The sequence below is a fragment of the Engystomops pustulosus genome, chromosome 4 (assembly GCF_040894005.1).
Source record: "Engystomops pustulosus chromosome 4, aEngPut4.maternal, whole genome shotgun sequence".
NCBI lineage: Eukaryota > Metazoa > Chordata > Amphibia > Anura > Leptodactylidae > Engystomops > Engystomops pustulosus.
This window is the reverse complement of record NC_092414.1, coordinates 184213987-184235050: the sequence shown is the minus strand read 5'-3', so window position 1 is coordinate 184235050 and position 21064 is coordinate 184213987. Positions and strand designations below refer to the sequence as shown.

General features: G+C 42.4%; 1 protein-coding gene across 1 annotated transcript in view; it reads left to right on the top strand.

Annotated features, from left to right (window-relative positions):
• Positions 1 to 533: 533 nt before the first annotated feature.
• LOC140127770 (hexokinase-2) overlaps positions 534 to 21064 on the top strand; it is a 29182-nt gene continuing 8651 nt past the window's right edge. The window contains exons 1-5 of the mRNA XM_072148839.1: positions 534 to 756; positions 7070 to 7232; positions 15932 to 16080; positions 17397 to 17516; positions 19756 to 19851. Coding sequence (XP_072004940.1) covers positions 694 to 756; positions 7070 to 7232; positions 15932 to 16080; positions 17397 to 17516; positions 19756 to 19851 — 591 coding nt within the window. The 5' untranslated portion in view covers positions 534 to 693. The remainder of the gene's footprint in view (positions 757 to 7069; positions 7233 to 15931; positions 16081 to 17396; positions 17517 to 19755; positions 19852 to 21064) is intronic.

The following is a 21064-nucleotide window of genomic DNA, read 5'->3' as shown; positions in this document are numbered from 1 at the left end:
GTGCACATATAGGCGCACTCATAGCCAGTTTTAATGTATTGTAACTAATGGTAGGGATAGGTAGGTAACAGGGTAGACGGCCATTATATACATTAGATCTGGTGTGTGTATAACATATACGCCAGTTATAATTTCAGGACACATCACTATGAATCCGCTCGCCTCCCCCTCCCGCGCTGCACAGTGGGAGACGCCGGTCCCCCCTCCACGCTCCCGTACATGACATGAGCGGTAGGGGGCGTGGCCAGTGATTGTCATTTCTCCGCTCACATTCCACGACCACCCAAAACCGACCGCACACAGGCTCCGCCCCCAGCCAATGAAGCCAACCAATCACAGTGCTGCCTTCTCACACACCCTATGGGCAGCCAATAACGCGCGTGCCGGCATTAACCCCTGGCGGGCCGGGGAGGGATGCCGCAGTCATGTATATGTATTCATAGTGATGCAGTGTGTAATGTATGGGGAGGGGGGTTGGGGCGCTCACCTCCTGATATTAGTCATTACTGCCGGAGAATGGGGGGTGCGCGCACCCGGGGGAGGACGCTCGGGACGTGCCGGCGGCAGCGCGCGGGTTAAGGATGTGCGTGACGTCAGCGGAGGCTTGTCTGCCGGGCATCAGTGAATGAAGCACATTGTAAAGAGAGAGAGCGAGGAAAAAGCCGGCACTGCTGAGGAGAGCGACACACAGACATGATAGCCTCACATCTACTGGCCTACTTCTTCACCGAGCTCAACCATGACCAGGTGCAGAAGGTGAGGAGCACACTGCTGCCTGCCCGACTACCTGCCACCCGACTACATAACTATTAACTACATCTCTCACGGCTTTCTATTTTCTTATATGTATCTATCTCTTTCATATCTCTGTCTTTATATTTAACATCTATCTATCATATCTATCGATCTATATGTGTGTATATATTGAGCTATATTCTATCAATTATCTATCTACAGTATCTATCCATCATCTACCTATATATGTATTTCACATCTATTTCTCTGTATCCACACATTCCAGAGCACTGGAGGGAGGGGGATATACAGATACTATATACTGCTGTATTACACAGTGTTCACAGTTTTCAGTTTCAACTGTTTTTTTTTTGTGTGATTTGCATTTCTATGTGATTCAATAATTAGTTTTCATGAAGCATTTTTATATTTTTTATGTTGCACTTTGTTTAAAAGAAAAACAAAAACCTTGATCCTTCATCATCTCCTATAATGTAGTAATGGCTGCAGTTTTTCTTTACATCATGTGCTTGCAGTGCAGTTTCCTCCTACCAGGTGTGAACATACCCTTTACAATATATGGAGACAATAGAGCACATAGCCCTTTATAGTCAGAGAGTATATACAGAATACTATAGTATGTATATTGTGTGTGTGTATATATTAATATATAATATAAGCGCAGAACTATGGTGTATATATACACATATATATTATACATACTGGACACCTTTGGTATGCAATGTATGACTGTTGCTTTCTGAGATGTACCTGGTGTGTGAGATCAGGCAGGTGACCCTTAGGTCAGGGGCATAAATCTATGTAAATGTGTTCATTCATGCAGCACTACCAGGAAGTCGCCCCCACTGCTCATACACCACTAGAGGGGTACAGAGCCCATGTGATGTAATATGGATTGGGATTTTCCCCCCCAGGTCACATCCCTGTTTCCACATCACTGAGCAGCAATTACTACAATATGGAAATAAAAAATTCCAGCTTCAGCAGGAAGTTTGTTTAGTTATGTGGAAAGTGACAAGACGTTAACCCTTTCCTAGCTTAGCAATGTGTTGCTGTGTGCGTTACACTGCTGTGTGAAAGCATCTAATGATTGTACCGCAGAATATGACACCCAGTAAGTTACTATATGAACTATTTGTCTATTTAGTTGCATCATTTGAAGGTTAAATCACCCCCATGATTGTTAAGGAATCTGAACCATCTGGGATCTTTTCCACATAGTAACAGGGGGGCTGCCATTAGGGGTGGGGTGTGTGTGACTGTGTTCTGGGGGCCCGAGGAAGAGTAGGAGCCGCAAGTCACAGAAAACCCTGTTCCCTTCCCAGGTGCAGGGAATTCACTGTACACACATGGCCGGGTTATCATATTGTTGGGGGCCTAGAGAATTTGCGAGTTAGGGGCCGAAAAAAATCCTTCTGGCGGCACTGGTAACATGAATCCCGGGACAGAGCTGAATTTTTATACTGGATGAGTTTCATTCAGTAAAAAATAGGATTTTCCTAATGACAAGCTGAGCATGGGGTGTCCCAGTGGGACTGACAGCGATCAGCTGTGATCTCCATGTATCTTAATCCTGCAGCGCCTCTACAGGAGAGAGTAGGAATTACATGGTGCCCATTAAAATGCATGGACACGTCAGGTCCTCCGTAGAGAGATGCTTCTTTCCACCACTGATTCTTTAAAGGGCACTAGAAGGGGGGAGGGGGACAGAATTTCCAGGAGAGATGACTGCTTGGATTCCTCTTCTTCCACCTCATTATCTTATCTCACTCTTCAGGATTCCTGGACCAGATAATTGGTTTTCCTCCAAGTTCATTTGTTGTCCATGATATGAATTGACTATGTAGAGGGTCTATCAGTTGCTAGGGAGTATCTAAGGGAATTCTCTGAGGAAGGGGGTCACTGATGAGGAGGTTTTATCCTTATAGACAGATTGATGACCTCTCAAGGGCAGCCATATAGGAAAGCAGTCACTGTCAACGAAATGGGAAATCCATGGAAAGTCAATTCCACTGGTTGCAAAATGTATTAGACTTTGGATGACGGCGTAGTATGAAGAAAGCCTAAATATTTGCTGTAGAATATGTTCTTTCTTAAGACGTTCCCAAAGGGAAGAACTGCGCGTAGAAGGAACCTGGCCACTTCTATAATTTCATCCCTTCCAAAGAGCAATACACTACAGACATGTACAGTATATCTACCGTTTAGCACGTAGTCTGTTCTGTGATTGGATAAAATTAGGTCACATTTACTGTATCACGCGGCCACATCACATATACTGTCACCCAGCTTTTTTTTCTGACATCATCATCATTGAGATGTAAGAGTTGAGCGCCCCCCGCAGGCATCCTTCATACAAAGGTCAGATTTTGATTCAATGTATTGTATTCTTTATAGTAGAGATGCATATAAATTATGTATCTCTATTATAAAGTCCAGCTAAGATTATACGCTACTTTTTTTCATATAGCGCCATCATATTCCACAGAGCTGTACAGATCATTGGGGTACATATAGAGACAAAATAAGACATTATGGACCAGAAACCTGATCAAATAGAAAACAATATAAGTGAAGACCCTGGTCCCAAGAGCTTACAATCTATGTGGTGGAAGGAGTAGGGGGGGGGGCTGCTTTCACAGTGGTCCAGCCATATAAGCAACATACACAGGGGTTTTCTATGTACCTGAACCCTAAATAAACTTTAGGGATCACCTTCTAGATTGCATGGAGTATACTTTGTTCTTATTGTGTGATAAATCTTTAACCTATAAGTGAGTCATGAAGGAAGTGTCTAGTATTGCTTTCTAGGAATTTGTCAGAATTTTTGCTGCTTGTTATACGGATGACTATAGTGAAAATTCCTCAGCTAATTCAACTTTAGTTCCATGCAGACATGTGACAGATTTTGCGGTAGATTTGCCTATGCATTGAAAAAGCATACCAGTAAATTTGGGTTATCAGTAAGTACATGTTTTGCTGATATCTTGGTGATCAGTTGAGGTCCCAGTGGTAGGACCCTCAAAGATCCCAAGAACAGGGGTCCATTTTCATAATAAAAGCAGCAGCATGGGTGTTACGGCTCTATTCCCTGTCCATGACACTGACGGAGGTATCTGGATACTACTATAGCTCAGCTATCTCCATCAGCACCATAGAGATGAATAGAGCAGCAGGTGCATGTGTGACCAGTTTCTTTATCCATTTAGGGGATCTCGAGGTCACCACTGGCACCTCCTCCAATCAGAAAGTTATCTCTTATCCACAATAGTGGCTGGAGAACCCCTTTAAACTTAAATCATACCACATATCAATTTCAGAACAGCTTCTACTTTATAGTCCAACATGCCTGATCTATACAATGAATGGTTCTGTAGGGTACGTGGCACGTGGGTGACATTGCTCTGTATATTCAGCCTTAGCCAGATGAGAACTATCATTGCTGAGAAATTGGATTGCAAGCTAGTCTTGTGAATGAGGTTGAGTCATTAGAGATCAATGTGAACCTCCTCTGTGATGAGTCAACGTACACAGACGACACCGCTTTATGCTACGTGCAAGATGTGCGATACCATATGTTATGTAGAAAGCACAAGTGATATCAGATCTGTAGGATATCCATTATAAATTATGGGACTCCACCTGTAATAAATTTCATAAACCAGAGAATGGCACCAGAACACGTGCCATGATGCGCCAATTTATAATTATAGTACCTACAGCCCAAATATAATGTGTAGCCTCCATAGTAGAATGGGCTTATTTACAATTGCTGCAAAAACCATTGTTGCGGCAGAATATGCAATTTCACTGCTTACTCTACACAACGCAGACCCATCTGTGGACCTAACCTGAATAAAGTGCTATACTGAGCTTGCAAAATTTGTATCATCTAATGACATTAGGAGAAAGGAGATTTATCGGAGGTGTCTGAGGTAGAACAGTTCTTGTCGCCCATTGAAGCCAATCGGAGCTCAGCTTTAATTTCATAAACTGCTGCGGGAAAATGAAAGGTGAGCTTTGATTGGTTGCCATGGGCAACTAAAACAGTTCTACTCTCTGATAAATCTCCCCCTATGTTTCTATGATGTAGATATATAATATACAGTATATTGGGCGCAGAAGTAGTGTAAAATGTTACGCCAGGAAGTTAAGATTATTGGACACGCCTATACTTTATATTCCGAGAAACCCCACCGCAGTTTGGAGAAGTTCACTTGTAACCAGACACCATTGCTGGTGGAAGCTGACTCATTTCTTCATCCAACGCCTGTGTTACTAAAGCCACGCCGCTGCCTGAGACATGATGAAAGCAGAGCATGTGATAGAGCAAGCAGAGCAGGCACAGACCAGGCACCATTTGTTTGGAGAGCGGACCGGTTTCTGGAAGGTGTGGCCGGTGGCTTACACAATTCACTGCCTATTGCATTCCCATCAGGAGGATAATGTCTGTGTGTGGTTACCTCAGACACCTATATGGAGCTTAACTAGTAACTGCTGGAACTCTCCTGTGAGATGATCACATATGTACTTAAAACATTTGGAACATGTAGTCAATAATAAGCTATTCCCTTATCCATCCCGTTTAGCAATTGGACCCACATCAATACGGCAAATATACCCTATCAAGTCGTTTTCAAAAAGTATAGCGCTTTTTGGTTGCACCTTTGTAGAAACTTTTGAGGAGCCTACAGTATTGTTATTTGCCTTTCTATATGGCCGTCCACACATGTAGAGTATTACCTGATCTGCCTCCTTCCGTGGCAAAATTGTGGTATCAATACAATTCAGAAAGCAGACGATTTCAGCTGGTTTCCAATGCTTGTTTATCCTGCTGGATAAATTCTGCCGTCATTACACAACGTGTGCAGGTACCTTTACACCAAAGTTACACACCAAAGTGTTGGAATAAACTTCTACCAATACCTCAATGACCCTTATCTGAAGATCACTAGTTTTCCAGTCTGATTCAGCAAAGATCCTATACTTTTCTATAAGCACTATCCGTGCCCAGATTTATAATTAGTGATGCAGTAGGGCACCACAAGCAGTTTTCTTAACTAACGCACAGACCATAACAACCTGGCACACCCTGCACGCGTCGATTATGCTTAAACTGAGTGCACCAGTTTTTTTCCTGGTGCACTCAGTTTAATGGGCATGCGCCACAATTATGTTGGGAATTCCGGCATAAATGTGGAATCCGCAGTGGAACGTCCCTTAAGGTGCACAGTTTTGTGCCTCGGCTGCACTGAAAACGGGCACAGAAATTTTAATAAATCTGGACCATAGGGTTGTATTCTAGGTTGAAGAATTTAGGAGCTCAGATCCATCAGGCTGTGTAGAGATAGTCTGACCCTGAAGTATCTGGCAGAATATTGTCAGAAATGGACAGGTTGATTTTCGAGTCATGATTTTTGCTGCCCTAGCTCATACAGAGGGAAAGAAGGTGAAATCTGTAGTGTAATGGTTAATTCTATTTGGAGAAGGATCTTTGAATAAAATCCTGACCGGACTCCTTGGAGAAACAATAAGCGTCCTAATTACCAAGCCTATACACAGTAGTCCTGATGACCCCACTCACTCACAGTGCTGTCCTGATGACCCCACACACACACAGTGATTGACAGTAAGAGTCCTAATGACCCACACATTGATTGACAGCTCTCCCTGTATCAGTGGTTGTACACATAGAAGGCTGTCACTAAATGTGTGCGTCCGGAGTCATCCTAAGCTGCTTTTTATCTACATATCTCAAATTCTTAAAACCTGTTCCTCTCTCACTATCCTATCACAGCCTCAGGATTATACAAGGTTCAAAAGTCTTTTAGCAGTTTTGAGTTTGTGTTGTGCTAAAAGTGACAACTTCATTATTTAGGGATTAAAAAGATCCATGCGTTTTGGCTGCACAACATCCTGGAGAGGTCGGAAATTGTGACCAGTTATTACAGGGAGTATTCTAACATCACAACGTGTAATTACAGGCATCACTATGGAGCTTTAACTCTTTGAAGAAGTCGTGGATGTCATGATCTATTTTCTAGGTTCTATTTGCCAATATTTCATCTTCAGGTGTGATAAAATAAAAACTCATCCGATGTACATTGTAGAGTTAACAGGGGATCTTTACCAGTTTGGCAGCCAATCTTCAGTGGGTATAGCTCAGGGTGGTCCTCTTTCATGCACTAGTAGTAACCAAGGTTAGGGACTACTCAGGAGGTTCACTAGTTCCACTTTCTGTCCACTAAATGCTGGTTACACATAACAATTAATGGAAGCTCCTAAGTGATTTTCATTGCTGTTTCCTCTACAGGTGGATAAGTACCTCTATCACATGCGGCTCTCTGATGAGACGCTCTTGGATGTCTCAAACCGATTTAGCAAGGAGATGGAGAAAGGACTCGGGGTAGACACCAACCCCACCGCCTGTGTGAAGATGCTGCCCACATTTGTGAGGTCTACACCAGATGGAACAGGTCAGTTTTGTAGGAGGTAATGCTAGAATTGTGTATCTGGTCCAGATGTGTATTAAAGGGCTAGTCCTATCTGATTGCCATATGGAACCCCAAACCACAGAGGTACACGCAACATTGAATCAGCATTGTGACCTTTTCATTGTGCAACTTAAAGTCAATGGAACCAGTTTCGTTTCTGTGAAGGGAACATGGTCCTGAAAAATCACCGCTCTTCTTTGACAAGGAAGCTTATCCCCAACCTGCTACAGAATACCCCTTTAAGACTGATTTGATCTCTAAATGTGTTTGGAGTAGGTAAATGCCTCTTTGTGGAGACTGCCTCTGCAGATGCGCAGTGTTTTTAAGGCCATGCTCAGCTAAAAACTATAGGGAAGAATATACATTGGTAAGTTTTACTGGATGGAAAATGGAAAACTATGCCTCTAGTGCCACATTTTGGAAAGCATCTCCCTACTGATCAATGCCTGACTTTCAAGTAGCCTTGGGATATGACTTAGGATGAGAACCAGAAGGTGAAGTTTGCAGCTGCAGCTGTTTAGAAGTTTTTGCTCCTCGTTGGAGCTGTCAGTCATTTACACAGAATGGGGTCACTAGAGGGGCCCAGGAGAAACGAAATCCAGTTGTGTTACATGAGGTTATGTAATGTTCCTGGAACTCTTCCTGTATAGATCTGTAAGTATGATGTGTGTAGCAATCGTGCTTTATGTACTGCACGTTCTACTTAGAAGATTTCCTAAGAGTAGCAGTAGACATGCCAGCGCCTGGCATCTTGGCACCGCTCTCAATTATACAAGCACAAAAATGTCTTTGTGCTGAGACACTGCAAGGGCTGTAGTAAGCAGAACTCGACCACGCTGGCTGAGCGCGTGGCTGCCACGTTGATAAAATATAGTGCTGCAGTATAGTTTTATTGCCCTTGTAAAGGACAGAGGAGCGTTTGAGAAAGCTGCAGAAGTGTGCCAGTCCAGGGCTCTTATATTGTTGTCAGATGTGAAGATAAGCCGGAAAAAGCATGAACAATGCGTTTCAGACATTATTCTTAGGCTATTTCAATGTTATATAAAACTATGTCATATATGTATCACAGTGGTGGTGCCTCTCTGCATGGCGCGGGTGATGCCCCTCTGCATGGCGCCGGTTATGGCTGTTTGCCTTGGTGGCGTTAGTGCCTTTATGCATGGCGCCGTTCGTGCCCGTTTGCCTTGGTGGCGGCCGTGGCTGTTTGCCTTGGTGGCGGCCGTGGCTGTTTGCCTTGGTGGCGGTCGTGGCTGTTTGCCTTGGTGGCGGTCGTGCCTCTCTGCATGGCGCTGATCGTGCCTCTCTGCATGGCGCCGGTCGTGGCTGTTTGCTTTGGTGGCGTTCGTGCCTCTATGCATGGCGTCGGTCGTCCCTGTTTGCCATGGTGGCGGTCGTCCCTGTTTGCCTTGGTGGCGGTCGTCCCTGTTTGCCTTGGTGGCGTTCGTCCCTGTTTGCCTTGGTGGCGTTCGTCCCTCTATGCATGGCGCCGGTCGTCCCTCTATGCATGGCGCCGGTCGTCCCTCTATGCATGGCGCCGGTCGTCCCTCTATGCATGGCGCCGGTCGTCCCTCTATGCATGGCGACGGTCGTCCCTCTATGCATGGCGACGGTCGTCCCTCTATGCATGGCGACGGTCGTCCCTCTATGCATGGCGCCGGTCGTGCCTGTTTGCCTTGGTAGCTGTCGTGCCTGTTTGCCTTGGTGTTGCTCTCTTATTAGTGTTGGCAGAACATACAGGTTACAAGAGGTAGTCATACACAATATATATCCATTGTCATTTTATATACAAGGAATCATTGTTCCATTCTTGTCCGCCTGGCACTTCCAGTTAGCAAGCTTCTTCCTGGGAATATTTCACTAGCATCGTACAGAATATTTGGCATATTTCCCCACTCTCATCGGGAAGAGCATGTAGGCAAATTTAATCATCAGCCAAACCAGTGTCTCCCATCTATAGACAGGTTTTTCATGGTTTCTCCTTGAAGGGTGACAGAGGGTGCAGTCCCAGGCACAGCAGCCTTAGGGGTGCATTAGATGGTACAAATATTTTGGCTGAAATTTTTAACTTTTAATAAATCCCATGACCTTAAAAAAAGTTATCATAAATTTACAACTAATAATAAAATACCAACCCATGAAAGCCCCGCCTTGGCTTAAAGGCATTTCTCACTGGATTTTGCATTCCAGATGGTTTCATATAGAGCAGGTGATACAGTAGTGTAAGCAGCAGCTCCCTGCTACGTCCAAGTATTTGCTCTATGTTGGCAGCCATGTTTTCCAGCTGTACACATAAAGGAAGAGCTCGGGGTTATTGGGTTGGTTTGTGTTGACACAGGTTGGACGCCCATTGTTCAAACATCTCGGGCTGGTGTAATGTAGGAGCTCCCAAAGAAAGTGCTGATACTGACGTACAGATGAGACGTCAGCCCAGCAGGACAATGGTCACGTTACAGCGGGGTGGAAAAGTTCACAGGAGCTGATCTGCAAATCCTGTCATCGCCGTGTGATAGTCTATGGAGCTCAGCATGTGATCCATATGACGTGTGCCAAGACAATGTATAGCAAAGAGTCAGTAATGACATATTACATCTTGTTATATAATCCAGCTTAGTACATATAGCTATATAACCGTGCTTACTACATGTTATATATATAGGAATATGAAATATTATATTTCATATTATACATGGGTAGATGATACAGCTTAGTACATGTTATATACAGGTGCCCCCTATACTTTAGTCCTAAGCTGCAATAATCAGCTGTAATGTGTCTGTAATGAAGTCTTATTGATAATCCTTGGTCCCATGATGGCACAAAACGTGTAAAATCCAATTGTCACTGGGACAAAAATTATTTTTGTCTGGATCTAAAATTATAAAATATACCATATCCTACTTGCATACGAATTCAACTTAAGTACAGACCTAAAAAACCTATTTTGTAGGTAACCTGAGGACTAACTGTATGTAGCTTTATGATCCAACTTATTGCATGCTATGTGTAGGTGTATGATCCTGCTTTGAAAGTATTACATATACATATATTACTCAGCCTATTACATGTTATATACAGGTATATGACTTCTCTTGATGCATATATATAACATATAGGTTTATGATAACAGCTTTGCATTAATTACATATAGGTATATGATACAGCTTAGTATATGTTAAATAAAGGTACACGGTACAGCTTAGTATATATTACATATAGGTATATGATAGAGCTTGGTATATATTACATATAGGTATATGATACAGCTTAGTATATGTTACATAAAGGTACATGGTACAGCTTAGTATATATTACATATAGGTATATGAAACCACTTAGTGCATATTACATAAAGGTACAGTACATGGTACAGCTTAGTATATATCACATATAGGTATATGATACAGCTTAGTATATATTAAATATAGGTATATGATACAGCTTGGTATACGTTACATATAGGTCTAGAGTACAGCTTGGTATACATTATACATAGGTATATGATACAGCTTAGAATACATTATATATAGGTATATGATACGGCTTGGTATACCATATATTTAATATAGGTACAGTATATGATACAGCTTAGTATATATTGTATGGTACAAATTAGTATATATTATATATAGGTATATGGTACAGCTTGGTATACATTACATATATGTATATGTTACAGCTTGGTATATATTATATATAGGTGTACGGTACAGCTTAGTATATATTATATATAGGTGTATGGTACAGCTTAGTATATTTTATATATAGGTGTATGGTACAGCTTAGTATATATTATATTTAGGTGTATGGTACAGCTTAGTATATATTATATTTAGGTGTATGGTACAGCTTAGTATATATTATATATAGGTGTATGGTACAGCTTAGTATACATTATATATAGGTGTATGGGGCAGCTTAGTATATATTAACATAGGAAGTAGCAGACTGTTTCTCTGCTTTCCTATACAGGGACCTGGAGTCCCATAAATCACTTTTTTCTTGCCAAAATCTGCCTAAAGAAAGTTTTTTTTTTTTTTAATGGACCACACGCGTATGGCATAGGGACTTCAGCTCTACATATGGATCTCATCTAAACTTTACCTTTCCCCTACTTATGTAAAAACTAGGGCATATAATATATGGACAGGGCTGAGCCACAGATCCAGTCTCAGCTGTAATAGGTTCTGGAATATCACTAGTAACAATATCTCCTTTTATTACAGTAGAGATGGCTGATTAGAATATAAGAAGACTACTGTAGGATGTGTATGACCAGGATGTCAGTCAATGAGTAGGCCCCGCCCACTGGACTCCCAATCCCAGAACAAGCAGAGGGATAAATGAATACATTACTCATTATACAGGAACTTTTCTATCAAAACTATCCCATATCTGTCAGCTCAGCTCCTCCTGCTCTATAACATATAGCTTGCAGATCATCATGATAAGTCCTCTTTAAGAATTTCACTAAATTAACTGAAGGTCCCTCTGGACAGATACCATGGGTTGCATAAGTACACACCCTGTATGAGGCAAAGGCCTGAGGGGTGGATAATGCAAGTACATTTTATAGCAAAAGTGCACAGTATTAATAATGAAGCAGACGGTGACATATACCTGATCAGCAAGTCCTTCTCGTTGTACCTGGTGAGGAGCGGTATAACATTGTCTGCTGCTGAATAATGGTGCTGATGGTTTCTCCCCTTTTTTGGGTAGGTGACCATCATCGGTAACATCTGTCACCACTAATGTAAGGATTTTTTTTAAAAAAAAAAGACTCTTACCGTATATACTCGAGTATAAGCCGACCCGAGTATAAGCCGAGACCCATAATTTTACCACCAAAAACTGGGAAAACTTATTGACTCGAGTATAAGCAGAGGGCGGGAAATGCATTGGTCACAGCCTCCCCATTATATAGCCTGCCGGACCCTGCCCCATAGTATATAGCCAGCACCTGCCCCCAAGTATATAGCCTGCCAGCCCATATCCCCCAGTATATAGCCAGCCCCCTGTCCCAGTATATAGCCAGCAGCGGGGGAAGCCGGAAAGGTGAGTTTTGATATTTTTTTACTGAAAAACTAGGCTTATACTCGGGTATATATGGTACTTTTCAACAAACTTGAATAGTACAAGTAAATACAAAGTATTCTATCTTATCAGAGTAAAATGCGTCTTTCTCCACTTACTTTGGCTCTTATCCTCCTCCCTCTTCTTCCTAATCTGCTTTGCACTCTGCTGAATTCTCTCCTACTAGCAATAGGACAGCAGATTAATGAAGTATCAGAGTATATAGAAACTATATACGGAGGGGAGGGGGAGTAGGAGTCACAGCAGCCAGGTCTACACTCTCTAAGCAGGCTAAACATTTACACATTGATACTACAGAGGGGAAAAATGTAAGAAAATTTAGGTTACAAGTGACCGGAAACAGAGTTACTCATCATGGTCTGTCGAAAGGCGAGTTACGTTCTAAGGGGGAAATTGTCCTCAGATCTTGACTTATTCCAACAAGTTCCTATGAATTTCTTAGAGAAATCTCCATATTGCTTGTGTTACACCGTATTCTACTACAGCTGCTCATGTTAAAAAAACAGGAACAACTGCATCTAGGATTTGGAGATATTCCCAGAAAGCAGATGTTTTCCATCACGCGTTGACAATGAGGAGAAACCTGGTAGTTTTGTGTGTGTATGTGTATTTTGTCCATATTGAATGCATTCAGTAACCTGGCTATAAAGGGGTTAAATCCCCTGGCACTCTGGTCTGTATTGTGCGAGGACAATGGTTCTGGGCAGTGTTATCCTTCACATTGCAGCCAGCACAGCAGAATCATTGCCTGGAATAGAGCACTGCCCGAGGTCATGGCAGGTCACCATCACTCATCCTAGGCACTGCCAAGCAGACGTGTCCGAATTGTTCTCAAGCAGGTTGGCAGGCCGGGCACTTGTTTTATTACAGCCAGGGATTTATTAGTACATTTCCATGGATGCTCTGTTATATAACACATTCTAGCTAAGAAGTCCGGGCTTCTGGGAGGACTGGAACTGGCCTCTGTGTATACAGAACAGATATATAGTCATGTTATCCGGGGGTCAGTACATGTACATACTAGAGTTATGTTACCTGAGTTTTGTGCTGACCACTTTTAGATTTTGATGCAGAGACATATTCAGCATTGGTTGTTAACATAACTCATCCTTTTATTGTCCGGAGGTAACCCACCACCCAGGGGCGTAACTACAGCGGTAACAGCCATAGCAGCTGCTCTGGGGCCCACAGTGTAAGGGGGCCCCGGTATCTGACCTGACACATTAAAGAATGGAGGATGTGAAGCACTAAATACTTATTATGCTGCACATTGAGCAGCATATTTTTCAGTGCATAAATGTGTGTATGTATGTAAGAGTGTATAAATGTGTGAGCATACAAATATGTATATTTTCTGAGGGGCCCCATTCACACATCTGCTATGGGGCCCTGCCTCTCCAAGTTATGCCCCTGCCGCCATCTGAGGTCATTCCCCTCTACCCAATTCAGAACGGCTAGGAGTGTATGTGTACAAGAAGGGTTAGAAGGCATGGGGTGATGGCTGCAAACAATATAGGGACAACGTAAAGGATATCTGCTATCAAAATCCATCATGATAAACCAGGGAACTTACTCATAGATCCAGGCACTGTGCACAGTGAAACAGCTGAAAAAGCTGAAGCTCAGTGGGGAACCCCCCCCCCCCCACCCCAGTGGTGACCCCCCCCCCCCAGTGCCCTTCTGGCTCATTAGCATAATTCTAAAAGTTGCTTTAAGAAGGAGGCCATGGATAATAAATATAAGAAGACCACCATGGTATGGATCTGTGAGTTAGTGCTCATGGTTTATCCATAATAATAATCTTTATTTATATAGCACCATCATACTCAGTGGCTTTACATATCATAGGGGACATATACTAACACAATATTACATTACAGAGTACAAACAGTCATATAGAATAATAGTAGTGAGAGCCCTGATCACAGGAGCTTACAGTATGAGATGCTTGATTTTGATGTTAAATTTCCTTTAAGTGGTTTTCCACCCCATAAGGTCATCCGAATTTATGGGGAGTCAAACACAACATTTTGTCAAATGTTACAACAAAGTCTTTTAATGGTGCAATTTTTTTTCATACTTTCTGTTCAAATGACAGGATGGTGGACTTAATCCATGTGTATTAATCCTTAAAGGGGTGTTCCCATTTCAGCAAATTAATGTTATTCTCTTTATGATAAAAAGTTATACAATTTTCCAATATACTTTCTGTATGAATTCCTCACAGTTTTCTAGATCTCTGCTTGCTTTAAATCTATAGGAAGCTTCTATGTTACCTCCAGTGGACAGAAATCTGACCATGGTCACACAGGTGCACGGCTCATTAGTATCATAGAGAATAATCAGAGCTGTGTGATATAACGAGCCGTGCACCTGTGTGACCATGGTCAGATTTCTGTCCACTGGAAGTAAACATAGAAGCTTTCTATAGAAGGACAGCAAGCAGAGATCTAGAAAACCGTGAGGCATTGATACAGAAAGTATATTGGAATATTGAATAACTCTTTATAATACAAACAATAACATTAATTTGCTGTAATCGGAATACCCCTTTAATGTGTAGATTGCAGCAAGGAATAGAATTAGATCCTACATAAAATTTAGGCACCCTCAGTATCCAACAATAAGGGACATTATTGCCCCTAAGGGATGATGTCACTAATCCTAGCCCTGGGCCCAGACACCAGTCAGTCCCTTCGTTCGAGTTGTTCTTGTATGACTCGTGTAACGTGTAAAACATCCTGTAGGCCCCTGTGGGTATAAAGTCCCATCACTGTACATATTCAGGTCATGTCAGGTTGTCATTGATGCAGATTCTTATCCAATACTCCCTATCAGTCATCTGGCATCCATTCCACTGACCGAGATCTTGTGGGATTTCTCCCTAGTCCAAGGGAAATTGTTATAAACAATAAGGCATCACGTCATGACCAATGGATATCACATGTAGATGTAGAGGCAAAATATGGACAATTTTACAGGGCCAAGCATCTCATGTTTATGAGCCTGTCCCAGCTCTAGGGAGAGGAATGAGCACAAATATTGGATTTTGGCATGTCGACATATTTGTTTCTGAGGCAATAAGCCACCAGCAGAAGTAGCATGCAGTAGTTTACTCCCTTTTCCCTTTAAAAAAACATGCATGCTCGGCTGAGGTCAGGGTTGGGCGGAATAATGGTTAGTCAAGCCAACTTTTTGAGGCTTAAGTGACTAATACTGTAAATATTCTGGAAGTCACCCTATTGTTTTATTTAGTTATTTCCATGTAATGATAGATTTACATCAATTATAGGTAAATAGAAGCTTCTCTTTATAATGCCTCATACACACAAACTTATTTTGGGCTCACGGTCCTCATTGACTTCTATTACGCCTCATCGCACCTTGAATGGGCGGGGCACTTTGAATGGACATGGGCAAGGTGAGCTCGACCCCCCCCCCCCTTCCCCTATGTAAGCAGGGCCGCAAACAACGGGAAATGTGCACACAGAAGTGGGCCTAAGTGAGGGTCAATGTCAATTCAAAGGTCGCTAATAAACTTGTTCAGTAACACACACCTATCTTTTTTTTTTTTTTAATAATTTCTATAGAAAATGGAGATTTTCTGGCCCTGGACTTAGGAGGAACCAATTTTCGAGTCCTGAGAGTGAAAGTTTGTGATAATGGGATGAAGAAAGTGGAGATGGAGAACCAAATTTATGCCATCCCAGAAGACCTGATGAGGGGCAGTGGAGCACAGGTAAGGATAGAGGCGTCAAGGACTGTTTTACAACCACAAAGCAGATGACCACTGTTGAAAAACATGGCTGCTTTCTTAAAAAAACAGCTCCTCTCTGGCCATGGGCAGTGCATGATATTTCAATGAAGATCCATTAATTTCTATAAAGCTGAGCTGCAATACCACACACAAGCCATGGTCCAGTGTGGCGGTGCTTTTAGAAGAACGCAGCTATGATTTTCAGCCTCTGGACAACCCCTTTAATCAGAGTCTCTCACCTAGAAGACCTCTTTAATCCCTATACTTATTCAATAACTTACATATTCACACTCTCAGGTTCTATGAGAGGCATATAACATAACTTTGGGCCAGTCATCTACAAGTCATGCAGAGGGCATCCGGCTGTACAATTTGCCCTCCTCAGCATTCCCTCGGCTCCTATACCCCGCACGCGGCTCCCCCTTACACACAAGTATCATTTTTCTGCCAGCGAATGATTTCGGGAATAAAAACACAAACCCTAGACTACAATAACTTGCACAATCCTGGCTCCGCTCTGCCCAGCTCCTGCCATCTTTAATGCCCTGAATCACTCTGACATGTTTTGTCCGGGGCTTGGCAAAGAAAACACTGATATAAAACAATGGAGAGGCTGAAAATACTGTTTGTTTAGCATGTAGGATATTCTAAGCGGGTCATGCACAGTGCTAGATGGGTAAAAGTAAAAGTTGGACCCTCTCAAATCCAGTATAGCTCTAATAAGAAGTGCCAGGGTTGTAAGGTTAAACAGTAGAGGTGCCAGCGCCTATTTGTGATTTGGGGTGGCTCCAGAGCTTGGACCAGATCATAATAAAATATAAACGCCTCTTGAGACATAAGATTTTTCCCCTACCCAAAAGATTGCTGGGATCAGACTACAGAGGGTTTGTTTGTAGTCTGTTTCCAAGGAGACACAAATATCACCACAGGAGCTGTAAACACTAAACAATCACCTCGGTGACCAATCCCGTTTTATAAAGCAGTTTCTTCTCTTCTCATGAATTATATCTGCTGCAAGTTATCTCAGCACAAACCAGAAGCGGATACTAAAGGTGGGGGATGTATAATTGAAAGCTTTTCCCACTTTATTTTGGATCCATTCCCAGAAGGAAATCATCCTATAATGAGAGGCGCACAAGTTAATGGGGTTTCCCACCACAAAGGCAGCGCTGCCAACCCTCTCAGATTGCCCTAATGGCTTGTTGTAGCTAGATAGATGTTTGGCAGAGATCTAATGTTTATGCAAAGAGTTATATAAGGTGAAAGCGTCACATATCCATCTTTTACTCCACTTCCAGCTCTTCGACCATATTGCTGAATGTCTGGCCAACTTCATGGAGAAGCTGAACATCAAAGACAAGACGTTGCCATTAGGGTTCACGTTCTCCTTCCCTTGTCACCAAAGTAAGCTGGATGAGGTGAGCAGAGGACAGTCCTGTATCATCATCATGGTTTTAGAGGGGTCGACTGATGAAGAGAATCTCACAAAATGGGCAGAATATGGTGGAAAAACACGGCCCTTAGGCCTCATATACATAAATGTCCTCATGTATTTCCATGGACATGTGGTGGTGGTTTACATGACCCCGTGTATGAGCCACAGGGGTGGATTAAGACTGCCATGGGCCCTTGGTTGTATAAATATAATAATAGTCTTTAGAAGTCTGGAATTCACTTCCTCCATTGAGGAATAGAGGATGCGTCCCTTCTACCTGCTTTCAATCTGCGATTTCAGGAGCGTTGGAGGACCTTCAAAGGTCCTGAAATGGCTGTACATGTTTATTGAGAGCAGGAACAGATGTATTAGGATTTCATCAGTGAGGGCCCTTCTCTATATACAATTTGGTGGGTGTTTTGGGTGGCCACGGACCCCCTAAATGGTTTGGGCTCTGGGCTACTGCCCAAACAACCTACATTATAATGCACTACTGATGAACCGACTCCACAATTGCCCAAGGGGTGCTGGACATAGCCCTCCCAACGTTTTGGCAATAATAGCCTACCTAAGGCCTCATTCACATTCAACCCGTGTGTCAATGACGTGCAAGGTCCGTTACCCGTGATATACACGCGTCCATGTCTATGAGGCTTTACATAGGTGATCTATACCAGATTGTTGAGTCTAGTGTAACCCCTACCTGTAGGAAACAAAATCAATCTGATCTAGCCTCCTTACCCCTTACCACAGATTCGGGTCTAGGTTTTAATCATCCTGGTTCTGTTCATAGCAAGTTTCCAGTATCAGGACTACATCATTGCCAGAACTATTATTAATATAGCGGTTTATACCAGTTTACCCCTCAGTGTCTAGACACCAGCATTATAATAAGTACACTTATTCTTATGAATATGTGCCCCCTGCTGAGTCTATCTGCCAAGGTGGAAATTAAAGGTGCCCCCTGACGTGTAGTGCATAGAGGGGCTTGTCATACACTGTTACTTGTTAGGGACCAGATTTATGAAATATTTCCACCCCGGGGATAATAATATTCCCTTACTAATCTGTAGTCAGGCAGGAAAGGGATTTTTGTCTGATCACACGTTGCTGTGTGTAATATCAAGGGCAGGGAAGGGCAGGATATATAATCTGCTGCCGCCTGCATTCACCGCCGCTATCGCTGGGATCAGCCTGCGTCATGAAAACGCTGAGGACTGATAAAACAAGAGCAATTCAGGCTGTGACGATTGACCGCTCGTATTGCTTGGCGCAGATATTGTCAGATTTATCCAAGGTGTTCAGAAATCCTGTGTCCTGTTACCTAATGTGCCTTATTATATAACCTAGGTACAGTATAGACCCTATGCTACAGGCTCTTACATAAGCTTGGCCATAACCCAGCTGACATTGTACTTGCCTATAAGAATATTAGATCTAGGGGTTGTTCACATTCGAGAAAATAATGGATATTGTCTACATGAAAAGTTTTCCAATGTACTTTCTTTATCAATTCTTAACAGTTTTTCTAGATCTCCGCTTGCTGTCATCCAACAGGAAATGGGAAACTTAATTCTTTACTTCCTGTAGATAAACCCCGGTTAACAGTCATATGATGTCACACAGGTGCACAGCTCACTATATTCCTGGTCATGTAATGTCACACAGGTGCACGGCTCAATATATTCTTGTTCATGTGATGTCATACAGGTGCACAGCTCGTAATATTCCTGGTCATGTGATGTCACACAGGTGCACGGCTCAATATATTCTTGGTCACGTGATGTCACACAGGTGCACGGCTCGTAATATTCCTTGTCATGTGATGTCACTCAGGTGCACGGCTCATTATATTCTTGGTCATGTGATGTCACACAGGTGCACGGCTCGTTATATCATCCAATGTAATCAGAGCTGTGTGATACTAACGAGCTGACTACCTGTGGGACATCACATGATTATGGACCGGGTGTTTATCTACAAGAAGTAAAGAATGAAGTTTCCTGTTGGATAGCAGCAAGCAGAGATTTAGAAAAAAAAACGTTTAGAATTGATATAGAAAGTATATTGGAAATTTGTATAACTTTTAGTTTATACAAAAAATATTATTTATTTGCTGGAATTTGCTTAATGTGGACAACCCCTTTAAGTCATACAATATTTGAGCTTCTAGTCCATCACCCCAATAATATACTTACACTATAATAAATCTCTTTGGGCAGAGCATCCTGGTGAACTGGACCAAAGGATTCAAGGCCTCCGGTGTGGAAGGAAAAGATGTGGTTACTCTCTTAAGAAAAGCCATTAAGAAACGTGGGGTAAGTGGGGCCATTGTTTATATTTCCGGGATTTGACTTATTCTTGGTTTTTCATGGAGTTCCTCTGTTATTCCTCCCAACAATTTCTGAATAAAATTTTTATTATAACTTATTTTTAGAGCGCCATTAATTCCATGGTGCTGTACAATCAGTAAGGGGGTCACATACATTACAAAACAAAAACAAATGCAGGTGGAGGAGCTCACAATCTATACGGGAGGGACGATGGAGACACAAGGTAAGGGAACAAAACCATTCATAGCCAATTTATCAAAAAGATCAATTGGCTACGGACCAAGTCTTAGATTGTCCAAGTTTGGTGAGATTTCAGTCCTCTCCAAACTTCTGTTTTTCTAGTCCTAGTGTCGTCCTAGTTGTGTCACATTTTCACAATTCTGAGCAACTTCCTTGAAACGTGTGTGAAAAGATGACCGCACTATGGTGACATCTGTTGTCTGCCGAGTGTTCAGAAATCATTTGTGGGAAAGGGACCTAAAAACCGACACCTCGGATCGGATGGTTTCAAAGGGCCCCTAAATGGTAACGCCCAGTTGGCAATATAGTAAATTTTATGGAGGAATAACAGAGGAACAATAATGCGTTATGAGAAAAGATGCCCCAGAATTTTTTAGTCCAGATGGAAAAAATTTAGGAACTGAAGCAGATGGGTCCTCTTTATATAATTTTTTCTAGTGATTGATGCCGTATTGCTAGGATATACCATGGCTTACTGACTACCAGGACCACCACCTATTCCCATTCACAAACTTTCCTTTTAAAGTGTTCCCTGAGCAGTCCGGAAATATATAAAAGGAAATCCATCATCAAAATCTATCATGATAAACCAGGGACACTTACTCCAGGCACTGTGGTAATCTTCTTATATTCTTTTTTTACTCACGTGCTGCATCTACGCAGGTTGTTACACTGTGCATGGAATCCTTCTCCCTCCCACTGTGTGATATTACAGCAGGCAGAGGGAGGTAGACAGTGTAACAACCTATGAAGCTGGAGCCAGAGGAGCTCTGGTAACACTCCCAGGAGCCCTTCAAGCTCATTAGCACAACTTTTAAAGTTGATTTTAGAAGGAAGGAGGCGATGGGAAAACAAATATAAGAAGATGACCACAGTCACAGGGCCTTGATCTATGAGTAAGTGTCCCTGGTTTATCATGATGGATTTTAACCCTTAATCCGTAATACACTTGTGTACA